Here is a 26,791-nt window from a genome sequence, read left to right on the forward strand (position 1 = left end):
CAACTCAATTAATTTCTGGAAAGTGATTGTATTTATGGTGAACATAGTTTTGATTGAGGTTCCGATTGAGACTTAAATGTGGCATCTGTAATACTCAACCATTCATGAGCACGGACGTAAGGAATTTAAATGATGGGATTTGATAAAGCATTGGGAATATTCTTATTTGTTGGATCTGTACTAATTATAATTTGCAAGGTAAAGTATGTATTTCATAAAATTCTTGTAGTTATATTCTCTGTAGCATTGTGACAACTGAGTCACTTTATTTCGTCCCGTCATTATAACCCTAGGAATTACAAGGTGTTTTGATAATCGAAACGTATTTTAACAATAAATGGATGCACAATCGATGGATTTCGTAGGTTACATTTTAAATCAAAGGAGTTCACGGGCAATTCCAACAATCACATACAACTTTGTGTCTTTCCAGCAAAAACTCCCGTTAATTGTTATTTTGTTTTGAGTCTTGGGGCCTCGTTTAAACGGAAATCTTTCTGCACCTCGCCCAACGTACTAAATTTCTCTCACAAATATCGATTTATTATTAGGCCTATACTTTTCTTGAAAATGAGCAAGAATTTTGAAAGCTACAAGGAATATCTGTTTGATTATTAGCTCATTGTTCTACATGCTGAAATACTTATCACAAGAGGAACTCTTAAAATGGCCATCGTTTTATTCCCCCAATACAATAAAAATGAAAAATACATATTTATGTAATTAACCGAACAAAATGATTTGAAAACAAAAACAATTGTATGAATATTGACAATTTTCATTCAAAGTCAGTGACTGGAGACGGTCACTTTGAATTGGACGTGATCTCGTACGTCGTTCCAAGGGGCGATTTAGCGGACGGTTCATGCTGTGATTCATCATCGTTATCGTCGTCGTCATCATCATCATCGACCGATGGCATTCAAGACTGTATGGACGAGTGCGATGTCGCCTTCCGTGTTTGCTTGACAACCTACCAGCCTCGTTCGACGTACGATGGACGATGTGTGTTTGGTGAAGTTATATCCGGTGTCGTGGGCGGGAACACTTTATTATCGACAGTCGATGGCGATATCGACGACGGAACCTCATCAACGGATCCTACCCCATCTGTTGAAAAAGAAACAACCGTTAAGTTGCCGATAAAATATGCGTGGCCGGTACGTTATTCTTGTCTTCTTCTTCTTCTTTTTTTTTTTGCGGTAGTGCCTTTTTTCTGTTCATGAGTTTTTCCCCAACACATGACAAAATGAAGACGGAAGTTTTTGTTTTAGTAAATCCACTTTTTGATTTCAGTGCATTTTGATGGGTTCACATTAATAATTCATTAACAGTAACATCAAATGCAATTTGTCTAACGTGGAAAACAAAGAGGAAACTGAAAAAATAATTATATGAGTCCCCTTCTTCTTCTTTTTCTTCTTATTCTTCTACCTCCTTTTCTCCTTCTTTTTTTCTTTTTCTTCCTTTTCTCTTTTTTCCTATTCTTCTTCCTCTTCTTTTTCTTCTTTCTTTTCTTTTTCTTCCTCTTCTTCGTTCTTCTTCTCCTCTTCCTTCTTCTTCTCCTTTCTCCTCCTTCTTCCTCATCTTCTTCTCCTCCTCCTCTTTCTTCTTCCCATTTATTTTCTTCATCTTTATCATCACCATCTTCTTCTCCTTCGAGTTACACATCTTCCTTCGATTCTGAACATTGTGAATATACAATCAAATCATTTTGTGAGTCTCATGACTATATAGCATCAGTATTTCACCTCGCATAACATCAACGATAATTTGTAAGCCGATTTCATAATATCCGTTCAACGTAGAACGTAGATCTTTTCACTTCAATGACGAAGGATTATATTATTTCTATTACTCTGCAGACGACTTTCACTTTGCTACTCGAAGCACTGGATGTTGACGGAGATGCTTTCAAAAGTAAGTTTAAAGAGAGAGAATGAAGCGAAAGAGGCAGAAGACAATGACGAAATTATATCATTTCTGCATTATTAGATCGAGAGTTGAACCATGACTGAACCATGATGGAACCAATGATGATTATACATGCAAATTTCGTTATATCTGTTCACTGTAGTTTGTTAAAGGCCTGACGGAGACGGATATAATGGAGACCCCCTTTGTACTTGTCATCCATATTACCATTTTCATTGATCACTATCAATTCCCCGGATCAATTCATATTAATTGGTTGGTTGATTGTCTGATTGATTATTCGATACGAGTTCATTTCCATGTCAATAAGTTCAACATATATACATTTTGAACTTAATATTTATAAATGAAAAGAATACGACAAATTTGCTCATGTTGGCTGCCTTTGGGTCGACATTGTAATAACTGCACCAACTTCATGTGTGTCTTTGCACATTAGGTCTACTCTTATTAGAAGTCTTAGGCGCTAAGTTGAACCTCTTTTCAAGGTATATATCCTCCGAATGTTTTTTAACTTTTGTTGCTAAAGCAGTAGAGAAACCATCATCTACCAGATCTTCGTCAGCATCACCGTCGTTGTCATCATCGCAGCCATCGACAACGCAATCGCCAGTACCGCTGCCGTCACCATCGACCACTCTTTCGTCACCACCAACGTCTCGAACGAGTGCAGAAGGCCAAGGGGATCGGAACGTGAGCTACCAGTTGATCGAACGTGTGTACCACTCCAGTATCATGGTGCCTTCTCCGTCGTGGGTCACTCTCCGCCACGATGGTCTTACGGCAACCGTGCTATACCGCGTTCGCCTCCAGTGCGATGACGATTTCTACGGGACGACATGTATGAATTACTGCACGCCTCGCGATGACCTCCTCGGACATTACACGTGTGATGATGATGGCGGTCGGGTGTGCGATCCCGGTTGGACCGGAAGTCATTGTATGATAGGTGAATACCTTTGAAATCTTTGAAATGTCATCTACATATGAGGACATGGCGAGAAATTCTATATCTCACCATGTTGACTTAATAGCCTTATCACGTCCACATGGAGAGACATATTTTCATCCAGCCAAGTCGACTTGATAGCCTTATTATGCAGACATAGTGGCATAAGGTATCTTGCCAAGTCGACTTAAAACAAGTAGTTGTATGTCGACATGACGAGAAAGATATGTTATCATATTAGCCTTATTATGGAGTATTTTATTTAATTTAATTTTATTTAATTTATTTTATTTTATTTACCAGTACAAAAACAATACTTTTACAATCACAAAATAATGTAATAAATGATAAAATAACATTGGATGGATCACCCTATACGCAGCTGAGCCATTACAGCACAACTGTTCTGCCGAGGGATTCCAGTTAAGTTGGATACACAAGATGAAATTTATATTAGTAGGTTTATAACAAGTTGTATATCAACATGACCAGATATGTTTTCTTCCCAAGTTGATTTATAAATAATTGTATATCGACACGATGATGTACGTGGTTGACGTATCTCGTCAACATATAATTTTAAGTACACTTGGCAAGATGCAACCTTTTTTTTGGAAGGGGGGGGGGCTAGATAAGATAACGTATCTTGCCCTCACCATGACGATGTATTACTTATAAGTCGACTTGGAAACATACAAATAGACCTTCAAGTCTAGATAGTAAAATAAAATACCTTGTCATATTTGGGGTTTTAAGTGTTGTTGTTTTCGTTATAGCCCAATTATTTACCATGTTTAGATAGTCTTATTTTTATACGTAATACATAATTCTTCTTGTATGAGCACATGATTTAAATGTTTGCAACTGATGGATGGATAACTGTCAAAGTAATATAATTCTATTTCTATGAACAGCAATATGCAAGAAAGGATGTCATGCGACATACGGTTTCTGTGATTCTCCGGATGAATGCAGGTAGGTACATAATACATCTACCCAAGCATATACATTCATTGGGCGCATTATACAAAAATAATTATTTCTCTATCTTTTGAGTCTTAAGTTGCAATGCATCTTCCTCTTCTATGACCTTTACTCCATCTTACCATTTTTTCTTTCTCCTCCTCGTCCTTCTTCTTATTCTTAACGTTTTCGTCTTGTTCTTTTTCTCTTCTTTCCCTTCCTTCTCCTTCTTTGTTTCTTCTTTATCTTGTACTGCCTTTTCTGCTTCCTCTATTTTCACCCTCCTTTCTCTTTCCCCCTTTTTCTTTATTTCCATACTTCTTTTTTCATATCTTCCTTTTCTTCTCCTCCTTATTTTTCTTTTTCTTTTTTTTCCTTTCTTCTTCTTGCTTCTCATTGTACTTCTTCTCCTTCTTCTTTTCCTCACCCATCTCTTTATTTTCTCGTTCTTCCTTTCCATTTTGTTTTTATTCTTCTCATTCTGTAGTAATCATTACTCATTCCTTATTATTTCTTTTCTCTTTGATTAACGATTAGTTAGTCTTAAATTATTGATGTTTTCTTCTTTGAATAAAAAAACACATTAATTCTTATCATCGAGGGTTGGTAATGGAAGTGTTACTCTTTTTTCATTTTGAACCTAGTTAATTAGAAATGAGCAATACTTACTTTGTAAATTAATAAAAGAAATACCTGCTAGAGTTTTTTAATATTTTATTTGGACTGAAGTACAGCGACACGTTAATGAGGTGAAAATTCACAGAAATCCAGAGGAATTGTAAATAATTCATTTCTATAACAATGCGAAAAATTGATTTCAGTTCAGTAAACGGATGTGCCCTTTAGGCCTGATCGATTTGAATATATTGTGGTGAGGCTATGCCCTATAGTATCATACATGTTTTATGCCATTTACTTTTTGTTGATTTATAGTTGGCAAGGAATCAAAATTATATTGAATAGATTTGATATATATGAGTTAGCATGTCTTTAAGCTTTTAGCAGGTTTCTTTCCGCAAGTTAATCTCTATAAACTATGAACACTAATACGATGGTCTTAACTTTACCTTAAAAAGACTTCCATAATTATTCTGACTTATAGAAGTTCGACTAGCCACATATATATCAAATTCCGGTATCAAATTATACATTACCAAACGATGGTCTTAACTTTACCTTAAAAAGACTTCCATAATTATTCTGACTTATAGAAGTTCGACTAGCCACATATATATCAAATTCCGGTATCAAATTATACATTACCAAACGATGGTCTTAACTTTACCTTAAAAAGACTTTCATAATTATTCTGACTTATAGAAGTTCGACTAGCCACATATATATTAAATTCCGGTATTTACTTATACATTACGAAACCGAATTTGATGTCTGAATTCATGCTGTGTTTATAATAGATAGAAGAACCATTTTTTGTTATATCAACTTATATTGACATGCAAGTTTATATTTTCTATCTAATTAACGACCTTACATTTCTCAAATCTCCAAAAATATAAGGCCCTATCTACTTTAAAAATAAAACCATTATAGTGATATGATATAAATAATTTTGATTGACGCATACATTTTTCAAATGAGAGCGCCGTTTAAAACCAATCAACAACATTATCATCAACAACAGGAAGAAAACTAAGATATCAACATTATTTCATCATATCACTATAATGGTTTTATTTTTTTGCTTTTTTTCAGTAGATAAGGCCTTATATTCAAGGAGAAATGAAAAATGTATATTAAGGTCGTTAATTGCATAGAAGATAGTTGGTTTAGTTAGTGGTTTAGCGCTATCCCATCGATATCCGATGATTTCCGACAGGCTAAGCGAGAAGGATTCCACCCTCCCCTGTACAGCTCTCGTCATTCGATTGTGCTATTAATTGCAATGCATGTGAGATAAAGAGTCACCTAGGAAAGGCGTTGAGGAGTATAAACTCTTTTGAATATTTCGTTTAATAAACATCGTTTATTAGATTTAATAGTTTACTCGTGCTTGTATTTTCCTTTCATATATGTGAGTGTTATTTAATTGGTTTTAATAATGTGTCTTTCGAAAGCATGATAAAACGCTCCTATACTCCATATCTTCGATTTATCAAAACCCTGAATATAAAAAATAGAACAGAAGAAGAAAGAAAATGGTATCTACATGAATATCCCAATATATACTCTCCAGAGATATAAACTTGCATGTCAATATAAGTAGTAATGCAATAACGAACATTTAAATTCAAGTGTACGTTGTTCGTCGTTGTGTCGAAACGTCGAAATCGTGATACGTGATTGGCTAATCTGTATTGATCACGTGTTCCAGGTGCCGTCATGGTTGGCAAGGTGAGCTGTGCGATCAATGCATGCCCTACCCTGGATGTAAGCATGGCGGTTGTGTATCGCCTTGGCAGTGTAACTGCGAGTACAAGTGGGGTGGATTGCTCTGTGATCAAGGTGAGTAGAATGTATATACACATTTAATTATAATTCCATGTAGCAGGCATGTCCCCTGTGAACCTTTGACCTGCACGCAGTTTCTACTAATCGATTTGTTCAATTTTGGTTATTGCTCATGGAATTTAATTGTTCGTTCCTAAGCGTATTGCGAACAGTTTATTATTATTAATAATATAAATAATAATATTAAGAAGAAGAGGAAGAAGAAGAATTAAACAATGTTTGTATCCCATTTATATAAAAAAAATCTATCTCTAAGCTCTTAAGAGAATGTGGAAAAGAAAACCAATGTCAGCGAATTTTAATTTTGAAATTTCAATTGAAGATGTGAAGGTAAATTCATTTGAAAGTTACATCCCTTGGAGGAAGAAACAGAAGCACTAAAACCGACAAGATGGATGATATAAAGAAAAAAAAGAGAGAGAAAGAGCTGAAAAAAAAAGAACTAAATAAATGAATGAGAAAAAGGGGAAAGGGATAGAAAAGAAAACAGACTTAAAGGTTTGATTCATCACTTGGACGGGAAAAAATAAAACCGACATGAAAATGGAAAGAAACAACTAAAGAAAGAAAGAAAAAAAGATAGAAAGAAAGAAACAAATGAAAAGTAAAGAAAGAAAATGAAAAAAGGCGAAAAGAAAGAAGGGATGCAATAAAAAGAAAAGAAAATGAAAGAAAGGAGGGCAAAGAAAGTAAGCAAAAGAGATGAAGAAACATTAATAATTGAATAAAGTGAATATCTTTCGTGATTATTAAAAACATCCAATGTTAAAGTGTTATCCCATCTCGTAGAAGCTGTTTTAAACACGGAAGAAGTCAAAATGGTATCGAATGAGATCGTCATATGTACCGCTGACATCACTTCTTGGTAATTAGTTCGCTTCGTATTGATTGAGATAATACAGCTGACACGATATAGGCTCAATTAAAGGCATTCGTCAAATACGTTGGAATGAAACCAAATGCAAGGGTTTTCACTGGATGAAGACTTGATTTGCATGTTCCTCATGAGGAAAGATCATCTCCAAGCAAGAAAACATACGTTTTAATGTATTCATCACCCAAAATCATCGACCGTCTGATACCAAAACGAACGGGAATGCATGAGTTATGTTGTTATACTATTTTAAATTTTCAGTGATGTAATGATGCAGAACGAACGGGAATGTATGAGTTATTTTATTACACTACTGTAAATTTTCAGTGATGTACTAATGCAGATGTCAAATTTAGAATCAATCATACAAATCATCGATTCTCCCTAAATAGTAATGTTATCGTTATCTAATATTGCTTTGGTACTGACGCTTTACTGTTGGGATCCCATGATACCACGAACATGTCTCTAAGGAAACTTTCAAATGAACCAACCTATATCTTGTATATCTTGAAAGAGAATAAATGTGGGTTTAACAGTGCATCATTTTGTCAGTGATTTCATAGTTTTTAGATTTAATGTATGTTTACTGAGGTCATCGAACATTATATCAAATATCATGGACTTGGGAATTGAGAATATGATGACATTCACAACGTTAATTTTTTTTCACCTTAGAAATCGCCGTCATTTTTTTAGTGACGAGTATTTCATGTCCCATATTCCTAATGCTTAAAACCCTAAATATGTGTGTAAAAATGCACGAAACTAGAGTTACAAATGAATTATTAGATGAGTTCTTGAATTTGTTTCATTGTCAAACTCGTTTAAAATTTATCAGAAACAAACATTAGCCATATGCACTAGCAACTTCGAGTTGGTAAAATCTGTACTCATTTCATTTTCAACCACCGTTTGCTGAAATAACAAGAAATTGAAAATAAAATAGTTATAAGGAATATATTAAGGTAGAAAACTTTTGATAAAATTGTTTTGTAAGAAGGTCGAGAGGCAAAATATCACAAGCGTCTTCTTTGAAAACTTATATTGCCTTAGATTTAATTCTCTGCAGTAGGCCTATATATTTGAAAGCGTTAGTTTTTCAGTCTACCAATTTAATCAATTTGTATTGAAAGCGAATTTTTATGTGAGAAACACCCCATGAATGAATAAATATACTTGTGTTGATCGATATGTTATTATCCGTCCTTGCCCACATGCGTTGATAATAATCGCACGTGACGTGTATCTTGGGTTAGACTTACTAATGAGATTCAGCACGAATATCAAATACACTGTGGATCATCATGCACTGTGAAAATGTTGGGTAAAATATCAACCAGCACAAGGGTAATTAGGTGTCCAACCAATTTGGGGGCAGTATTTTACCCAGTACGGGAAGCAATTGTCCAGTAAGGTAAAAAAGAATAAGCAGCAATTACTTTACAATGGGCAAAGTTTTTATCACACTGGATAAATAAAAATGCCCAACGTTGAATGGACACATAATTATCCTCATGGAGCATTTTTACCCAATATGTTTAGAGTGTATGTTCTTTCTTGGTTTGGTTTACAACCTTTTGTATACTCGTAATTTTATATTGGCTATCTTTGTCGTTTTTTTATTGTTTGATATTCAATGAGAATGTCAAATTACCGCTTATAGGTTCACTGGTGTTGCTAGTGCATTATTGACTAGAAATAACTGTTATGATTCCGCCTCCAAAATTACATAATTTTTTCACGCGTTGGAAGGTGTAGGAAATCTTTAAATAAAAGTTTCTGTTATATTTTTTATATACAATTTTGTATCGAGCTACCTCACCTTACCTTACCGCAAGTAAGGGAAGAAAGCTGAATCAGCAGTCGAGCTTCCAGGTCTATCTTCTTGTCAACTTCCTTCATGCTTCAATAAGTTTAAGGAGGCCATGGGGCAAGTAGGTGAAAATTGACTTATTATATCTAATTAAGAGTAGTGGGAATCATAATGCCCATATTTTCAGTGTCGGTCTAGCCTGATTTTGAAGGTGTCTACTTTGGGAGTTTCAACTACCTCAGCCGGAAGAGAGTTCCAATCATTGGCTACTCGGTGACTAAAAGCTTGTTTTCTCATATTTGTTCTGCATATTGGCTACACAAGCTTGACTGTGTGACCTCTTGTACTACTGTCAGCTAGTTGAAAAATATTCTGGGTTAAGCCTGTCGACTTCGTAAGGAATCTTCCTTGAATCATGTCAGCTATTATTCTTCTGTACTCCAAGGATGGCAAGTTCAGGTGTTTGAGCCTTTCCTTGTATGGAAGATTTTTTTTATTCTGGTGATTACTTTTGCTGCTCTCTTCTGAACTCTCTCCACAGCCTTAGCATCAGTAATGTACTCTGGTGACCAGATGACATTTTCATATTCCAGGAGTGGCTGCACTAACCCTTTAAATAGTTTAGGGATAGTGGTCGAATCAAGACACTGGAAAGTACGTCTGATGCTGATCAGTACCATGTTTGCCTCATTAACAACATTTGACACTTGCTTGTGGGATTTTAGATCATTGTCAATGATGATCCCTAAATCCTTTTCTTCTCTAAATGTATTCAGTGCTGTACTCCCGATATTGTAGTGCTCTCTTTGGTAACCTGTTCCAAGATGCAAAACACTGCACTTGTCGGTGTTGAACTGAAGTTGTCACTTTGAGGACCAGTCCATCAGTGAGTGCAAACTTATTTGGACAAGTTTTCATTGATTAGGAGTGGAGACAGAAAAAAATGCCTTAGTGTCATCTGCTTAGATCCTTGCAGTGGATTCCATAACATCAGGAAGATCGTTGATCTACAGCACAAACAATGTCGGGCCGAGCACGCTATCCTGTGGCATCCCACTCTCTACCGTGCACCACTGAGATCTGGCATTGTTTACTACTAATAACCTCTGGGTTCGGCCACTGAGAAAATCAACAATCCAAGTTTTGAAGCTCTTTTGGATGTTGTATGCATCTATTTTTGCCACAAGTCATTGATTGGGTAAACTATCGGAGGTCTTTCAAGTCTAGGTAGACAACATCCAGTCCTCTTGTGTACTGTTTACCAAAACATAAAAACGATATTAAAATTGCTTGTGTAAGTAGGAACTTTGCTTTGCGTTTTCCTTACATTTTCTCATTTTGATACCATGATATAGATTTGGACTTCTGTGGCAGTCATACTCCATGTCAAAACAATGGTATATGTATCAATATAAGAGCCAACGGATATGCCTGTAGATGCTCGGATGGGTTCGGCGGAGAAGATTGCGAATTGTGTATGTATACAGTAATACCAAACTATAGTATTTCAAGTCATCCCATAATGATAAAAAATATCTGTCGTGCATTTTGGAACATTGTTATTTATAGAAAACTAAATCTCTAGTAAGACGTGTATTTTGAAAGCGGGTACCAAAGTGTGCATCGAATTTACATCCACTTATGAATGTATTCTTTTATTTTAGCTAAAAGTCTTTAAAAAATCTTTATTTGTCTTACACTTTGTAAAAGCTGATGGCTTTTAGAAATGTTATCATATCCATATAGTTAGGCATTTTCAATTTGTATTGTAATTCTTTGATATGCAGGAGCCTGAAGATTGAAAGAAGATTGTGAAACAAATAACAAAGGCGACAGTCACTTTAGGCAAAGGAGTCAGACCATTAAATGGGGCGCATTTCATAAACCTTGTCATAATAATAACTTCGCAATGATAGTTTAAAGCGACTAAAATCGTTCAATTTGATTAGCTGATAGTAATCTTGTTCAAGAAATTGTTCATGTGTTAAGTCTTTAAGAAACGGGGCCCACATCTTTTGAAATAATTTGTTGTTATAGCACAGGGAGTGTGTCATTCGAATCCGTGCATGAATGGAGGGACATGTAGCGAAGTCGGAGAAGGGTTCATCTGCGATTGTACCTCTGGATGGACAGGAGAAGATTGCAATACTAGTAAGTAAACATCTTGGGTGGTATTCCAAAATCCAGTCTTAGGCCATGGTCTAACTGTGTGCTTAAATTATATTAGAAGCCAAAAGTTTCAAAATGTTGTTAATTTTTTTTTCACACTGTTATGTAATGTGCTACAACCGCGAAGAAAGGGATTCCGTTCATATTCCCAGACACTTACGAATGACCAAATCGAGAGATGAGCTAATGAATAGAAAATGAACTGTAGTTACAGATTTGTTTCAAAGTTGGCTATCTGTAGTGGAAAAAATAATTGATCGATTAATAATTTAATGATTAATTTAATAGAATTTACCCCCCCCCCAAAAAAAATAATAAATTAAAAGACATTTCGCCATATCTTTCCCTCAACATTAAATTCATTGTGCAAATAGTTGATTAATAAACGCCGTCTCTCGTTTTAGATTTCATAGACACTCTCTTGCTTATACACTGCAAAAACTCCAGTGTTGATTTTGACACCAGCCCGGAATCTATATATGTCCACACCAGAGAAGTGTTGAAACAGCACCATTTTGCAATCAAACCGATGTTGTATTTAAAACTAATTGGTGTTGAATAAACACCTTTCTGGTGTTAGACCAAAAAAAAAAAAACGATACTGGTGTTGTTAAACACTTCTCTAGTGTGGACATATATAAATTCCGGGCTGGTGTTAAAACAACACCAGAGTTTTTGCAGTGTATAGTTTTCAATATTCATTCTTACGCTTTTGCAGATATTGACGATTGTGTTCATTCTCCTTGTTTGAATGGTGGTTCATGCTTAGACCTGGTAGATGGATATGAATGCCATTGTACGTCACAGTGGCAAGGCCCTGTCTGCCAATACGGTAAGTTTACTTTCCATGCTACAGTCACACTGGCAAAACCGACTCCAGACCGACCGCTACTATTACACTATTCCCAATGGCATAATATCGGTCGGTTTTGGTCCATCTCATTGGTGCGACTGAAGCATTTAGTCGATGCTAATTTTGCTATCCTATAATAATAATTATACTTGCTTATATAGCGCTTAATACTTACTTTGTCAGAAGTCTCTAATCGCTCTACAGTATATGCAGCATAATTACCCTGGCTTTAGCAGTGCAGCTGTAACGCGCGCTGCGTTTCAAGGAATAAATTCCTGCCAGGTACCCATTTACCTCACCTGGGTTGAGTGCAGCACATTGTGGATCATTTTCTTGCTGAAGGAAATTACGCCATGGTTGGGATTCGAACCCACGACCTTATGTTTCAAAGTCCAGAGACTAATCCACTGGGCCACAACGCTCCTATGTAACTAGGACTTTGTGAAGGAGTAGAGATTTCCAAAAACATTCTTTTTCTATTTCATTTCTTAAGTGTTTCTCTTAACAATACGGCTTTCAGTACCCAATGCAACCAATTAAATATTATTTTGCCTCACTACTTCCAGACTTCAAAACTTCTTTTGAATTTACTTGACATGGACTTATATTGATTGATTGATTTTATTTGGCAAGTCACCATAACATATATACAGTAGCATTAAAAAGAACAGGCTTGCACAGGATGACCCACAAAAGCTCGAAAGCTTATTTCCATTGGGGTCCTCGGCATACAGAATTAAGATAATAAAATGGTAAAATTATACCATTTACATATTTAAAAAAATGAAGAAGTGAATAACTTTTGTTAAAGAAATATCTAGAATTTGATGCAAGTTATGAATGCATAATATCAATTCCTTAATACGGAAGGAAGATTTGTCATGAACTTTACACAGTGTTCCATACAACTGTGTGTTGTTTTGTCTCGCAACTGAACAGATTCAAATGAATGTACAGGACAGCCTTGTGTTCATGCCTTCCGGTGTAGGAATCGGTTTGGTGACTATTTGTGTGACTGCCAACCCGGTTGGACGGGCAGAAACTGTGATGTCAGTAAGTATATAATGCACAGAGGCGATGCCAGTGTATTTGATAGGGGGCGGGCAAGACGACTAGAAATATCGATTTAATGACAGGAGTATAAAATTTCACAACCAATCAAGCTTTTCTTTCCTCTTCTCTTTTTTTTCGTACTTTCCCCTTTTTCTGTTCCACTAATTGAAAAAAAATCATCGGGAGGGGAAGGGGGGGGGGGTGTGGATTGGTCCTGTGTATGCATGAATTTCAATTCTAGAGTGTGGGTTCCTAGAAAATGAAATTTATTTTTACATAATACTCTTTTTCCAATTTTCTTTAGTTACGGAAGGAATCGATTTTCATGATTATTTTCACTTAAGGGCTTCCTTTGATAGGATTTCGTCGATGAAAGGTAGTCATTTGTGGACCTGATAATAATAGCTTTTTACTTGACATTGAGAACGGGTTTTATAAAACAGTGCCCCAAAAGGTGATCACTTGACATATAGTCAGGGTGTAAGAATGTCGGATTTGAATTGCCCTAATGATGGCCAATCGCATTTCTTTTCGGTTCACAGAGATGAAATGGTTAAATAAATGATTCCATTTTTTAATCAGACACACGCTCCCACCCATCACTAACATTTCAAGAAGAGAGAAAAAAAATCAGTTATGTACATTTGAAGACTGAAAGGATTAACTAATCCACTATGCTATCCCTACATTCTTGCTATTCCTAAAGCCAATACGATTGGCATGTACTTCTGAAATATTCCAAGAAGAATGATATGCCATGTATGCTTTTATGATTTTCAACAATTTAAAATGCAAACAAATATCAGAGAAAGCGATATGAAAATAAGATGCTGCAGTCTGCTGTATCTTTGCATGTTTCAACACGACCTTTTGGTCATGTTTTTCCTTAAAATACATCGCTGTAAGTGGTATACTTATTATGCAAAATATTCTCATTACAGATGCTAACGACTGTGTTGGACATTGTTTTAACGATGCAACATGCATGGTAAGTGTATACCCACACCATGTTAGAGCTTATTTCGAATGGATTTAATTATTAGTCATGATAAAATACTGATAATATGCAGCATTAATATAGTGCTTAATACGCTTTGTAGGCTCTGTATACTATTACCCTGGTTTTATCACGCTACCCCAATTTGGCGCTCGGGTATTCAGGGAATCTCCTATTACGTAATAATTTACCACACCCGAGTACAGAGTGGCAATTGTGGATAAACGAGGAGAGGGTCTCTCAATCATTAATTTGGCGACACTTTATTTTCTCCTAGATTTTTATTATGTGCCCCTGATCTTTACCCAAAGTACAAAGTAACGACCATTTGATCGATCATAATTATTTTAGTAAACTAATTTTTATGGACAGAGTAACATGAGTACTTAACATAAAGACAATGTCCCTATTATCCTAAAAAAGACAACTTCCCTACTTTCCTCCATTTATCGAAAAGGACCTAATCAACTCATTTATCTGCGTGTGTCGACCCGGTTTCACTGGCACTGAATGCGAGACGAACGTGGATGAATGCATCAGTAATCCTTGCCTGAATGGAGGAACGTGTACGGATCTCGTCAATGGGTACCAGTGTGAGTGCATGCCAGGATTCTCGGGAACTCGCTGCCAGGTATTTTCATTCATTCATTCATTCACTCAAATAAACATCGATTTTCTTCCATTTTCACAAAGTATAATTTTTCGGTATAAATCATAGGAAATTATTAGTCATGATTAACAAAGTATAAATATAAAGCATATTTGTAAAATGCCACCGCACACCTTACGACTGTTCACGATTTTGCTCATTTTCTGAAAACGTAAATGGAACATATCATTTTATTTGATGTTAAAATAATTTTAAAGAATACTAATATAACAATTTTGAAAGATTGCAAGCCTTTATTTTAGAGTAAAAGCCCAATTAGTTCAAATCGTAGCCAATCGTACGACTGCTATGACGTCATTACGACTAAATATTAAATTCGCTTTTAGTCTAATAAGGATGAGAGCATAGTCACAGATAAGAACATAGGAATTCGTACGATGATCAAGAACATTACACAGTAAGATATTCCAAGTCTCAATATTAGCATCAAATTCTACTACATTTTATTCTGAAATCGGGTCGCACACCAATCGTAAGGTGTGCGGTCGCCTTTAAAGAATAAGGCGTATTTCCCTGAAAGCAAAGGCTGTGACAGGATATGTCTGCAACACAAACACTCTACAAATACACAATACGAGAAAGGAAGAAGGGCAAGAAAAGGGCTGAGAGATATAATATACAGGGCTTTGTACTTTTCATAATTTGTTTTACTAACCATTCAAGATACAAATATTCAGTGAATTTTAACCTGCTATTGTTTTAAGCTACCGAAATCCTTGCATCTAATTGGCTCCAGAGTAAATTTGTCAGTGAAAATCAGCCAATCTTTGTTTCATGAAAAATTCCCCTAGAATTATGAACAAATTGAACATTGTTATTAAAAAAAAGATGATAATAGGTGTTAGGATCTATGCCATTTATTCCACTCTTCTTTTTAAAGAACTTTATTTATATATTTTAAAAGAAGATAATGAACATCGTAAGACTTTTTTACTTGAAAAACTAGATAAAAATTAGAAGCATGATTTTTTTTTGTTTGAGCTCGAGAAGATTACCCCAGATAATGAGCTATCAACAATCTTGTAATTCTATACATTAGAAAATAGTATTATTGTTACCATAAAATATTCATGTTATTGTAGAATAGGGCCTGGTGTTTTATCCTATCCCATTTTATATATACACAATACTATAACGATTTTGAACTGTACTGTTGATTTTATTTTTTAGTATGACGTAGACCTTTGCAACCCGAATCCTTGTAAACAGGGAGCAAATTGCTTTAATCTCTTCGGGGATTACTTCTGCGCATGCCCAGAGAGTCACCAAGGAAAGAACTGTTCCGATGCTAAAACTTTATGTCAAGACTCACTCTGTCAAGGTAAATTACTTTCAATCGATTATTTTGTCATTGAACATGATAAATAGATGATACTACCGGTTATAACACAATAGGGATCGATAAACAGTGCGTCCCACAAAAAAGGATACCCATTTAAGAGATAGATTTCACAATTAGTAAATATGTTTTTACTATAAATTTGATACTCATAGCAAGAATGGAATCTCATCTCTCATTTGAAACCAACAGCTTAGCAAGTCGTCCTCGCATGGCAGATTACAAGCAATAAACATTGAGGCATTTCAGAACGATTTGCGCAGAAACGTACGTGTCAAACTGAATCCACTCTCATTTCAGGGATCGGTGAGAGAAGCTTTATAAAAGAAATGCTAATGAGCCCATCATCGAATATGCACGATCGTCGTATCACGAACCAGTTTTCTGCGCAACCTGGTTTTGACATTACAATTTCAAACCCGTCTTGCTCATTAATGCGTGAAATGTTTGCCTCACATTAGGTATCAAAATAAAAAAGAATAATGTAATGATATGATTATGCAAATGAAATACCATAAATTATTTGCATTTTAATTAAAAAGACATGGGAATCCCGGTTTCCTTTTTTCTGGGACGCACTGTGTAGTGCAGAGAAGTGCCTTCTTTGCCTATTCCCCAGTGATTATCATTCATACATAGTTTATAGAATTCTGGCTAATCACTGGAATACCCTGACATCAATACTGACATGGGCAGTAATACAACTACTACACTATCTGATGGGAATGAAAGGTAATAGACAGATCTTTGAGATCTGCTGCAAATTAAAAACTTAGGGGACATCTAATGAGATTTAGAATAGACACAGATACATGGACACGTTTGTTACGAGTGTCATCAATCTTTATATCAATCGTTATAAACAGTGATTGACAGTTGCACCGTGACAGCAGGAGCAACCAGTACCGGTGGACCGATCCAACAACCATCAAACGTCTGTGGCCCTCATGGTTCCTGTATAAGTCTGGACAATAATGGCGGATTCTCCTGCATCTGTGACACAGGATACACCGGTCTATACTGTCATGAACGTAAGACTGTTTTGCATTATTCACCCTGAATTCGCGTGCCTTTTTCGGTGTCATTAATGATAATAATAATATGCAACATTTATATAGCGCTTAATACAAATGTTTCTAAGCGCTGCATATTATTACCCCGGCTTTAGCACGGCTACCCTGATCGGGCGCATCGAGTATTCAAGGAATTTCTTCCTACCGGGTACCCACTTACTACACCTGGGTCGAGAGGGGCAAATGTAGATAAAGGCCTGCCAAAGGACGCTAGTGCTGCGGTGGGATTTGAACCCCGGACCTTGTGGTTCACAGTCCGGAGACTTATCCACTGAGCCACACCACCTCTATTACGATATTTAAGTGATAATTAAGCTTTTTTGAAGCTCCAGTTTCCGCATAATAAGGTACTTTGGTATACTTCATATCTAGCTTCATTGTAATGTGATAACCTACGAATCCGGCACCTATAACCGACCTATCTGTTGTTGGAAATTACGGTTAAAATACTTCAGGTAGTATTATTACTTTTATCTCTCTACAGGGATTGACTATTGTGAAAGTAATCCGTGTCAGAATGGAGGAACGTGTATCAATTCTGTATCATCAATACAGTGTGTCTGTACCCCAGGATGGGAAGGTATCTTCTGTAACATTGGTAAGGATGCAGGTGGGGTGAGGGTTTAAGGCCATGCACCACGAAAGTTTTATGAAAAAGAAGGAGCGAATGAAATTAATGGATAGGAATAGGGATGAAACATGTCATTTTCTGAATATTATGCCAAAATCCAGGACCGAATTCGATTTTCATTTTAAAAATGTAAAAACCTTTGGTTAAACGCTTCGTTTGCTCGGCATTAAGAAAAGACTTTGCCACACATGCCATTTTTTAAAATCATTTTTGGCCCATTAAGCAACTGTACAATTTTTTTTATTAAAAAAGAAATCTGCTGAGCGTTGATTCTGAAATCGAGAGATCCAAAAATATTCTGTACTGCATTCACCTACTTAAAATTTCGGTTTTAGAAGAGAAATCGGTAAACGTAGAGATCTCTATTCTGATTCATAAATACTATTACACTGTGAAAAAATTGGGCAATATTTTACCCAATATATTGCCCAACGTTGGGCCGATAGTCAACCCTACCAACTACTGGGCAATATTTTACCCAACGTTGTTGGGGCATTAATGTGCCCAACTGTTGGGTAATATTTTGAACTACATTTTGGGGGACATTAATTTGCCCAACTTTATAATAAAGTTATTAACCCAACATCTGGGCAAGGCCTACACTCACTTCGTGTACCTGGTCCGTGTCGATCCGGAGACCTTATCCGTAAATGCTTTGCATGCACAATAACGCTGCATACAAGTGCAAGTGCATATCTCAAGTGAGTGAAGCAAAAACAAAACAGCGTCAGATATATGTCATGTATGTAGGCCTATTCTGACAAATTCCTTACAAATTATGCTTAACGTAAAGTCCAAAATAAAAAAATTAAAAAAACGTTTAAGCAACTCATCTATGAAAGATTCAGCGAGGCTCCCCAGCCCCCAGTCATCTAGAAGCTCCTCCATATCTTATCGACCGTGTGTAGCATGCTGCAAGCGCAACTCGTGATCGTAAAGTTTCGCAACATTTACCACTCAGCAGGGCAATTACTAGCCCAACAATTGGACATCTGTATTTTTGCAGCGGCAGAGTAAAAATTTGCCTAAGTATTGGGCACATAATGCCCAACAAAACAATAACCAACGTATATATTACCCAACAAAAAAATGACCAACGTAAATTTACTCTTTTTTTTCACAGTGTAATAATTACAAGCTCTTGAAATTACACTATTAGGAAATGTATCAGATTATTCTCTAATGGAATATGACTGTGTTTTGTTCTGCTCTATAAAGGTACAGATGAATGTTCGGCAACCCCATGCAGGAACAACGGAACCTGTGTTGATCTTCATGCCGATTTTACGTGTGTTTGTCCTGAATGGTGGATGGGAAAAACTTGCAATTCACGTAGGTTTTTTTTTCACATCTTCAAAAAAAATTAATGAAAATTTATTTTCTATCATAAAACTCCGGAAAATAGTGTCAGCACTAAAAATGTGTACATTGTGCATGTGATAGAGGATACTATAGACCTTTGTACCTATCAACTTAATCTCCGTGACCACTGACCATGCACATTTATAAAATCGGAAGGCATTATGGAATTCTATTCTTGTGTAATGTTTCATGACATTTTACAATGTAAAGGACTTTGCAAGTAGGCCTTCAGGATTTTTAGGTCGTGAACGATGTCCTATATTTGTAAAAAAGAATGAATTAATATTTTTCCCTGACAGAATCACCAAGTGAAACTAAAATATATCCGTCAAAGAATAAAATTGCTTGATGAATCGCACTTATCCTTTTCACTTTTTCACGGTATCATTATTTTATAAGGAAAGTGATATATAGCGCCTATATTAACATAAATTAATTTACAGTTAGATATGAAAACAAACTAGATATATTATGAGCTCTTCATTTAGAGTCTATTTCGAGGTGAGGAATGGCATTTGAGTGCTTCATTGAAGGCTTCAACTGTTGCATAGGTTTTGATGTGCAGTGGTGAAACTTTCTTTCTTCCGCGCATTCACTGTATTTATTCTTGCCTGATGTAGTTGAAAGTCACTGTGACTCAAGTACATGTCGTAACGATGGAGCCTGTGAAGATACTGGGGAATCCTTTATGTGTCTCTGCCCGCCGGAATGGGAAGGAATCTCATGTCAGATTGGTAGGTAAAACATGGTCGGAAATCTGTCTCCAAAGGTAGGGGGACCAGAGTTGTAAACTTTGACAAGCAACAAAAAAATATGGCCTATCGGGCAGAATTTCTTTTTTTTTTTTAAGTTGAAAAGGAAGCGAGCTAGCAATAAATTTTATATTTTTATTACAGAAATCAAACTCTGCCCCGCCTGTTACGCAACTGATCATGTATAGATTCCTATTGTATTTAAAATTAAGACCATACTGCCCACGCTGACAAAAGGCACACGATACTCTGTGAAATATGTTTTGTATATCCAAGAAACATGTTCAAAATCGTATTAAAAATTCGAAATATGTTTTTTTGTGTTGATCCAAGAAACATGTTGTTCAAAATCGTATTCATCGGATGTAATGTAATTAGATGTAATAAACCGATAAAAGAGGAGAAAAAAATAATAATCAATTTTCATTTCGGTATCTGTTCAGAATCATTGTCATTATCACTTTATTCGAAATATTTAAATTACGAGGCCGTCTTCACCATCAAGCCTAAACGCTCACGATGGCGGTCTCCTGAAATGCTGGTACTGACGTGAATGCATAAATAAAATAAAATAAAATAAAAATAAAAATAAAATTTATAGATTCCTCCTATGTTAGATATGCTCCAGTGGTTGTAAAATTTCCATATTGTGTTTCTTCGATTATCAGCTGTCCAGGACATTTGCATCAGCAGACCTTGCTTAAACGGGGCGACATGTATTCCAAGTGGCGAGTCATATACATGTATCTGCAAAGATGGATTTGAGGGAGCCAAATGTGACAAGAGTAAGTAATATTGGACTGTCTTTTCCCTTTTGATCCTAAATATCCATTTCTCCTGAAATCAAGTTATGATGATTCAATAACAGAATTTTTAATCAATTGTCGTCATCTTATTCATTATTTCATCTTACAGTCTTTGACAGCTCTGATGAAATCACTTTCATAATTGAAACAAATTGATACCTAACTTTCAATGAAAATAAAAATGCGGGATTTATATCTTTAATAAATCACATGTAGAAAAGTCCTGTTACATTTGCTAAAAGATGTTGAAACCTTAAAGATTAATGATCGCTTTACATAATCAGTTATTCGATTTATATTCCATTAAAATTGATTCGGGTTTATTTACGCCACTATATAATGTTTTTGGTAGGCTGTGTTCAGACTTCCTACCTAATAAGGATTGTGTGACTCTCAGCAGCAACATAACAGATGTGTTTCATTTCCTTTATTTCACCGTGGTGGCAGCGGTGGGATAACTATCCATTGACAAAACCACTAAGGCTAGACCAAGATCAGAAACATAACGCCTTTACTTTTCCTGTTTACTGACATTTATGATAGATGTGGATGACTGTCGCCTGAACCCCTGCCACAATGGAGGAAAGTGTGTGGATGGGATCAACTGGTTTCTCTGCCAGTGTGCGGAAGGATTCGCGGGACCTAGCTGCAGAATAAGTTAGATATTGATCTTAAATGTAGTTATAGATTACACTGGTTGAAATGCTCCCCTGTGAGTAGAGTACAGGAAGTACATACATTGTATGCGGGCACGTTGGGATCCGATAACCAGTGTAATAATGTAAAGCGAAGCGCTTAGAGATGGCGTTCATATGCAGTAGGCAATATATGAGGACTGATTATTATTATTATTATCATTATTGTTAATACAATTATCATTATCATCATTATTTATAGTTCAACTGGGTGCTGTATTATTAATGTTTGTAGGTGAGGAAGGTCAACGGATTGACAACCTCTAGTTGGGATGGGAATTCATATTTTATCCAAAAGAGACCTACGCAACAACTTATATTCGAACCTTGGGTACCAGATAGAAAGATCACCGCTATAATATCTTAGTTAAGAAATCTATCTAATACTGAAATGGCCCCTTAAAAAGAAGATTCTCGATGTGTTTTATTTTCAAGTAACATTTTCTACTGTACCTATTTCATTTGATACAACATTGGATAAAATCTCCTGTAACAGATGTTTAAGCTTCTCCATATCATTATACCTTTAGATATCAACGAATGCCTTTCAAGCCCTTGTGCATATGGAAGTACGTGTGTAGACGGAATGGCATCATATACCTGTCATTGTCCTCTGGGAAGAAACGGAACAACATGCTCACAAGGTTGGTATACAAATGAAGCAAATTCTGAAGTCTGTCCTTCGATATTTTCCGTATTCTTCCTTTATTTAGTCAGCAAGGATGTAAAAGAGAGACTTTATACTCTCCACCAGAAACTAACTACCAACTCTTTAACCACCTTACATGTTTTTTTTTAATCTAAAAGAGAATACATCAGAAAAATGAGGTTACGCACCTTCAAGGTACCCTTTTGTAATCATAAAATCCTAAACTATTGCCCAGAAGAAAATTGACTGCCATGTGTATCGGAAGATGGGATTAGAGTCTTGGTTGTAATTGTGGGGGCAATGTCGTGTTACAGTATTTGTTATCACACGTATTATATGAGAATCAAACCTGAAATCGTAATCCAAATACAAGATTTTCGTATCAAGATTCTCTTTCATGTTTGGTTTATATTTAGTCATCGGTTATGATCCTATGCCGAGATCGTGTCAGTCTGGACGGCATCTTCGTGTTCATGAAGAGACGTGGCAACAGGACTGCAACCGATGTCGGTGTGATGACGGCCTCATTGTCTGTTCAAAGGTTTGCTTCAAGGCTTTTTCGAAGAAATCTGTGAAAATTATAGACCTAGCAGTGCATCCGTGCAGATATTAACATTTCAAGTTCAAATTCCTATTTGTCATTTTTCAACAGAAAAAAATTACAATACAAACGCATAATTCTCACGAGAATTAAAAGAGATGAAGGAAGAAGGTAGCAACCTTTCTCTTCAAATGAAATTAGGGTATTTAGATAGGATTTACTCATATTCCGAAGTGATAAGAAAAAAAATATACAGGAACATCCCCACTGGAAAGAACACAGTGTCCCACAGTGTATTCCACAGTGTGGAACACAATGTGAAATTACCTTCACACCTAAATTTGAGTCACATATTCACAATGTGAACACGCTGTGAACAGTCACACTGTCAATGTGTCTATATAGTGTGAAAATGTCTTCACACTGTTGAATTTGAGCATTTTTACGGTGTGAATTATATTTTCAGATAGTCCACAATGTGAACACAGTGTGATCACAATGTTTGACATTTTCTTTCCAGGGTGATTTTCTCTGTCCTTTCTCATAGTAACCATGGTAACTATGCTAACAATTATCTTTTTGCAACTGAATTATAAAGACATGAAAAAGTTAAGTCAGTGTATTAAATGATTTTGTTATCAGAAACAACCGAACTTAAAAAAATCATATTACAGATGCCATGCTTTGAGTTCTTATCATCTTTAGATCATTAATATTGTTGTCATCGTTATTTTCTCTACCATCGTGGTTTATGATATTTGTAGCCACACCTGTCACTCTTTCTTCTTCTCTTGTTAGGTGTGGTGTGGCCGATCATCATGCCTAGCATCCTCACCATCACCATCATCACACCACCACCATCTAATTATCATTATTATTCTCATCACGTTTTTTCACTCTCATTAAGAATGACGATATTTGTTGCCACAACTGTCACTTTTTCTTCTTGTCTTGTTAGGTGTGGTGTGGCCCATCCTCATGTCTAGCTGTAGCAGATGGAACCTTCGACATTAACGGACCAGAAAACCAGTCAAGTTTTCGCTGTTCCGAAGGATATACCTGCCGGCCGATAAGAGAACACGAGTGCTTTACGCCTCCTTGTCATCCTTGGGGAGTCTGCGAAAAGACAGCATCCGGAAGAAACTTAGGCGGTTACGGACAAGGACACGGATATCCAACTGATCATCCTGGTTATCTAGGAGATGGAAGCAGTACTTTTATGTCGTTATACAACACTGCCGAGATTGTTGGTGAATCTGGCCAGAGCAATAATGCATCTGAAAGCTCTATCCGTCTGTTTTTAACATTCAACTTGTGGATAATGCCCGTGGTACTGTACCTTATCATTTTTTTATTTGTGGGTTTATGACTTCTTCTTATCGTTCGAAATATGCCATTTAATTTTGTGGAGAAATAATGATTTGCAATTAATAACACTGTAAATTAGTACATGGTTATTTGGAAACAGGCCTATATTTCTTATATTTCATTTCACTTGATGATTCTCTGCAACTTTTTATGAACAATATAACAAAGGAAATGCAATAAACAGAGTATTAACAAAATATTTGATTTGTATCAAAAAGTTATTTGAAAAAGGCGTCTTTAATTACAAGGAAAACAATGAACAAAGATGTATTTTCTATGACATATAGATTAAAAAGGTTTCATAATAAGCTTAACTTGATTTCATGACAACCCTGTATATCAATTTTGTGTGTACATTTTAAGGGGTATACATTTTAAGTGGATATTACTGAAAAGTAAACAACTGAAATATTGTAGGTCTATTACAGAAACCTTATGAGGGAAAACTGAAGCACAAAGGGTGGAATATGAATGTGTTGTAGTTATATATTTCATACTAGCAAACTGACAATTGCCTACAGAAAAAGCCTTTGAACACCTTTTCCCCAATGACAAATGCCATTTTATATCTTCCAAAACCTGCAGGGGATGACCGTTGATGCAGTGTGTAATGGTATCAGACAGTTACCACAAATACACGCTGCTGCACTGGATGTCGCCGTCTTCATCATGTGCCGAAAGGTTCTTCAAGAAACCGATACTATCGATTTGACCATGGTAGGTTTCTGAGGTTGTTTTAGAACTAGGATCTAAATTTACCAAATAGATTTTTAATATTAATAACAAATTCCACTATTATACACCGTATCTGACCCAGGTCTATAATCGCTGTTACAGATTTACAATTAATTTAAGTTTATTACGATGGTCATGGCATATGGTGTAGGAACAATCTGCACTCCCTGCGGACTGAGGAGTATTACAGCAATGAGCAGTCATACGCTCCTGTTCATAAGCCAGCGACATTAAAGTTCGCATCCTACAACTACCGGAAACCCGGGTAGAGAGTGGCCAAGTGTCAATTGAAAATTCTCATTCCCCATTCTCGACTCTTCGTTCCTTTACAATTTTGTTTGATTATCTGACCTTTTAGCCACCACAGACATTACATGTGCAGGTGGAGGTGGAAACATTACACGTGAATTTCAATATCAAAGACATAACTTTTCATTTCCCATTTATGTTTTCTTCAGTCAACAGACGGTGGTTCAAGCTTATCAGGTGACGTCAGTCAGGCCCTGATTTCAGGTCTTCAGGGACGATCGGGAAGAGGTAATGTGGTTCTTGACGCAATTATCAGCATTCAACAGATCTCACCTTCTTCAGAAGCGGGCGTCAGGTTCAACGCCAGTGAGTATATCCATTTATATTTCGGATTCCTATCAGGAAATCTAATATGATTTAAAGTGAAATAACATGTTTTCAAGCAGTTTATTTGGAAATCCAAGAAATCAATGAATTAACTTTAAGCTAAAAGAGCGTAAGCTTACCTATATGCAGGGGGGGGGCTAAGCTCGGGATGAAAGGAAAGTGCTCAATGCCATATTAATGATTTTCTGCAACTTTTGATGCATATTGATAATGCATTCTTTGAGATTTTACTTAACATCGGATGTAAAGCTTCAACCAATATGTTGGTGTTTCTGATAAATTAGAAAAGAAGTAATGATGAAAAATGAAATTCAAAACTCTTGTTATGGAGACTATATTTTGCATTTATAATGGCTAGTATTCTGTAATAATCACGCGTTATTTTCTTTTTGTGTTCTTCACTCGACAAAGGACTTATAATCCTCGCGTACATGGTCGTTTTGATAGCGATATCATTCTTTGGCTGCACTATTATCGCATTTGGTCGTCGACGATCTCGCTGCCACAGCTCACCACCACCTCCGCCACCTCCGCCACCTCCGCTGTCCCTACCGCTTCACATCCTAACAGGGAACGATCAGAGCATCGTGGAATCGGAGACGACCACCACCACGACTACTCGTCGAGCCCTCAATGATTACATCATCGACGAAGATAAAGTGTCTGATAAGTCGTCGATATCGCAAGCGTCCAGTTCATTCACAGATGATCACGCCCACCATTACATGAACGATGTCAGAGGGAATGAGCCTGTGGCGAGTGGCTACTTGGTACCTGATTTTGAACGTTCGAATCGTACAAACAGAAGGTCAAATAAACGGCAGGGAATCAGGAGGCCTAGACCGAGATCGGAAAAGGAACCCACTTGAATAAATGATACGTCTAAAGGACTTTTAAAGAGAGACATTTTGTATACAAATACTTTGGGAAGCTGCTATCTTCTTATCACTTTAGGATTTGGCGGCTATAATGTATTTTCTAATCAACCCATCACTTTGTTGATAAAATGGTTGATCACATAATTATTGTCTGATATATCTTGTTAAATTTTTAACCAAGTAACTTACCTACTGTGTCCTGTAGTCTGCAGGCACAGACCCTAATTGAAACTTTGATTAACAAATGTGTCTCCACGCAAAGACTAGCACATACAAAACTTGCTGTTTTTCAGTACACAAGGCATGAGTATAGGCCGCAACTCAGACACTTAACTCGTGCATGTCGAGTGAAGAGTTTGCACAGCCTGTTGCCTGTGGGTTTAAAGAATCCCTGTTTGTTTTTAATGCAAATTTAACCAACGGCTTGAAACCATCCGCTATTATTTCCGATTACCAACATAGCGTAGTATAAGTAGTATTGTATATAGTGTATATACCTGTATATTTGTATCTATGTCCATCACATCAATTTCATAATCATGATAATGGTAGTGTGTTGATTAAATATATACATACAA

At 36.2% G+C, this 26,791-nt stretch overlaps 1 protein-coding gene across 2 annotated transcripts; it reads left to right on the forward strand.

Annotated features, from left to right (window-relative positions):
• The first annotated feature begins 447 nt into the window (after nt 1-447).
• On the forward strand, nt 448-26,791 carry LOC121418408 (protein jagged-1b-like). 2 transcript variants are annotated; one of them, XM_041612252.1, is made up of 24 exons: nt 448-1,160; nt 1,866-1,920; nt 2,465-2,884; nt 3,799-3,859; nt 6,180-6,310; nt 10,362-10,481; nt 11,044-11,157; nt 11,894-12,007; nt 12,968-13,081; nt 14,023-14,069; nt 14,536-14,709; nt 15,919-16,069; nt 16,954-17,118; nt 17,645-17,758; nt 19,010-19,123; nt 19,774-19,887; nt 20,574-20,690; nt 21,255-21,368; nt 21,937-22,050; nt 22,472-22,596; nt 23,555-23,926; nt 24,550-24,681; nt 25,158-25,314; nt 25,747-26,791. In XM_041612252.1, the coding sequence occupies exons 1-24, from the start codon at nt 762-764 to the stop codon at nt 26,202-26,204; spliced, it is 3,996 nt and encodes a 1,331-aa protein (XP_041468186.1). In that variant the 5' UTR covers nt 448-761; the 3' UTR covers nt 26,205-26,791. The 2 variants fall into 2 exon arrangements, with proteins under 2 accessions (XP_041468186.1, XP_041468187.1); XM_041612253.1 differs by having other exon boundaries at nt 2,468-2,884.

The sequence above is a fragment of the Lytechinus variegatus genome, chromosome 7 (genome assembly GCF_018143015.1).
Source record: "Lytechinus variegatus isolate NC3 chromosome 7, Lvar_3.0, whole genome shotgun sequence".
Taxonomy (NCBI): Eukaryota; Metazoa; Echinodermata; class Echinoidea; order Temnopleuroida; family Toxopneustidae; genus Lytechinus; species Lytechinus variegatus.

Coding starts and splice junctions, on each gene's coding strand:
- LOC121418408 (XM_041612252.1), top strand. CDS start 762: ATGAATATTGACAATTTTCATTCAAAGTCAGTGACTGGAGACGGTCAC. Junction 10,482..11,043: donor CGGAGAAGATTGCGAATTGT/GTATGTATACAG, acceptor TTGTTGTTATAG/CACAGGGAGTGTGTCATTCG. Junction 25,315..25,746: donor GGGCGTCAGGTTCAACGCCA/GTGAGTATATCC, acceptor CACTCGACAAAG/GACTTATAATCCTCGCGTAC.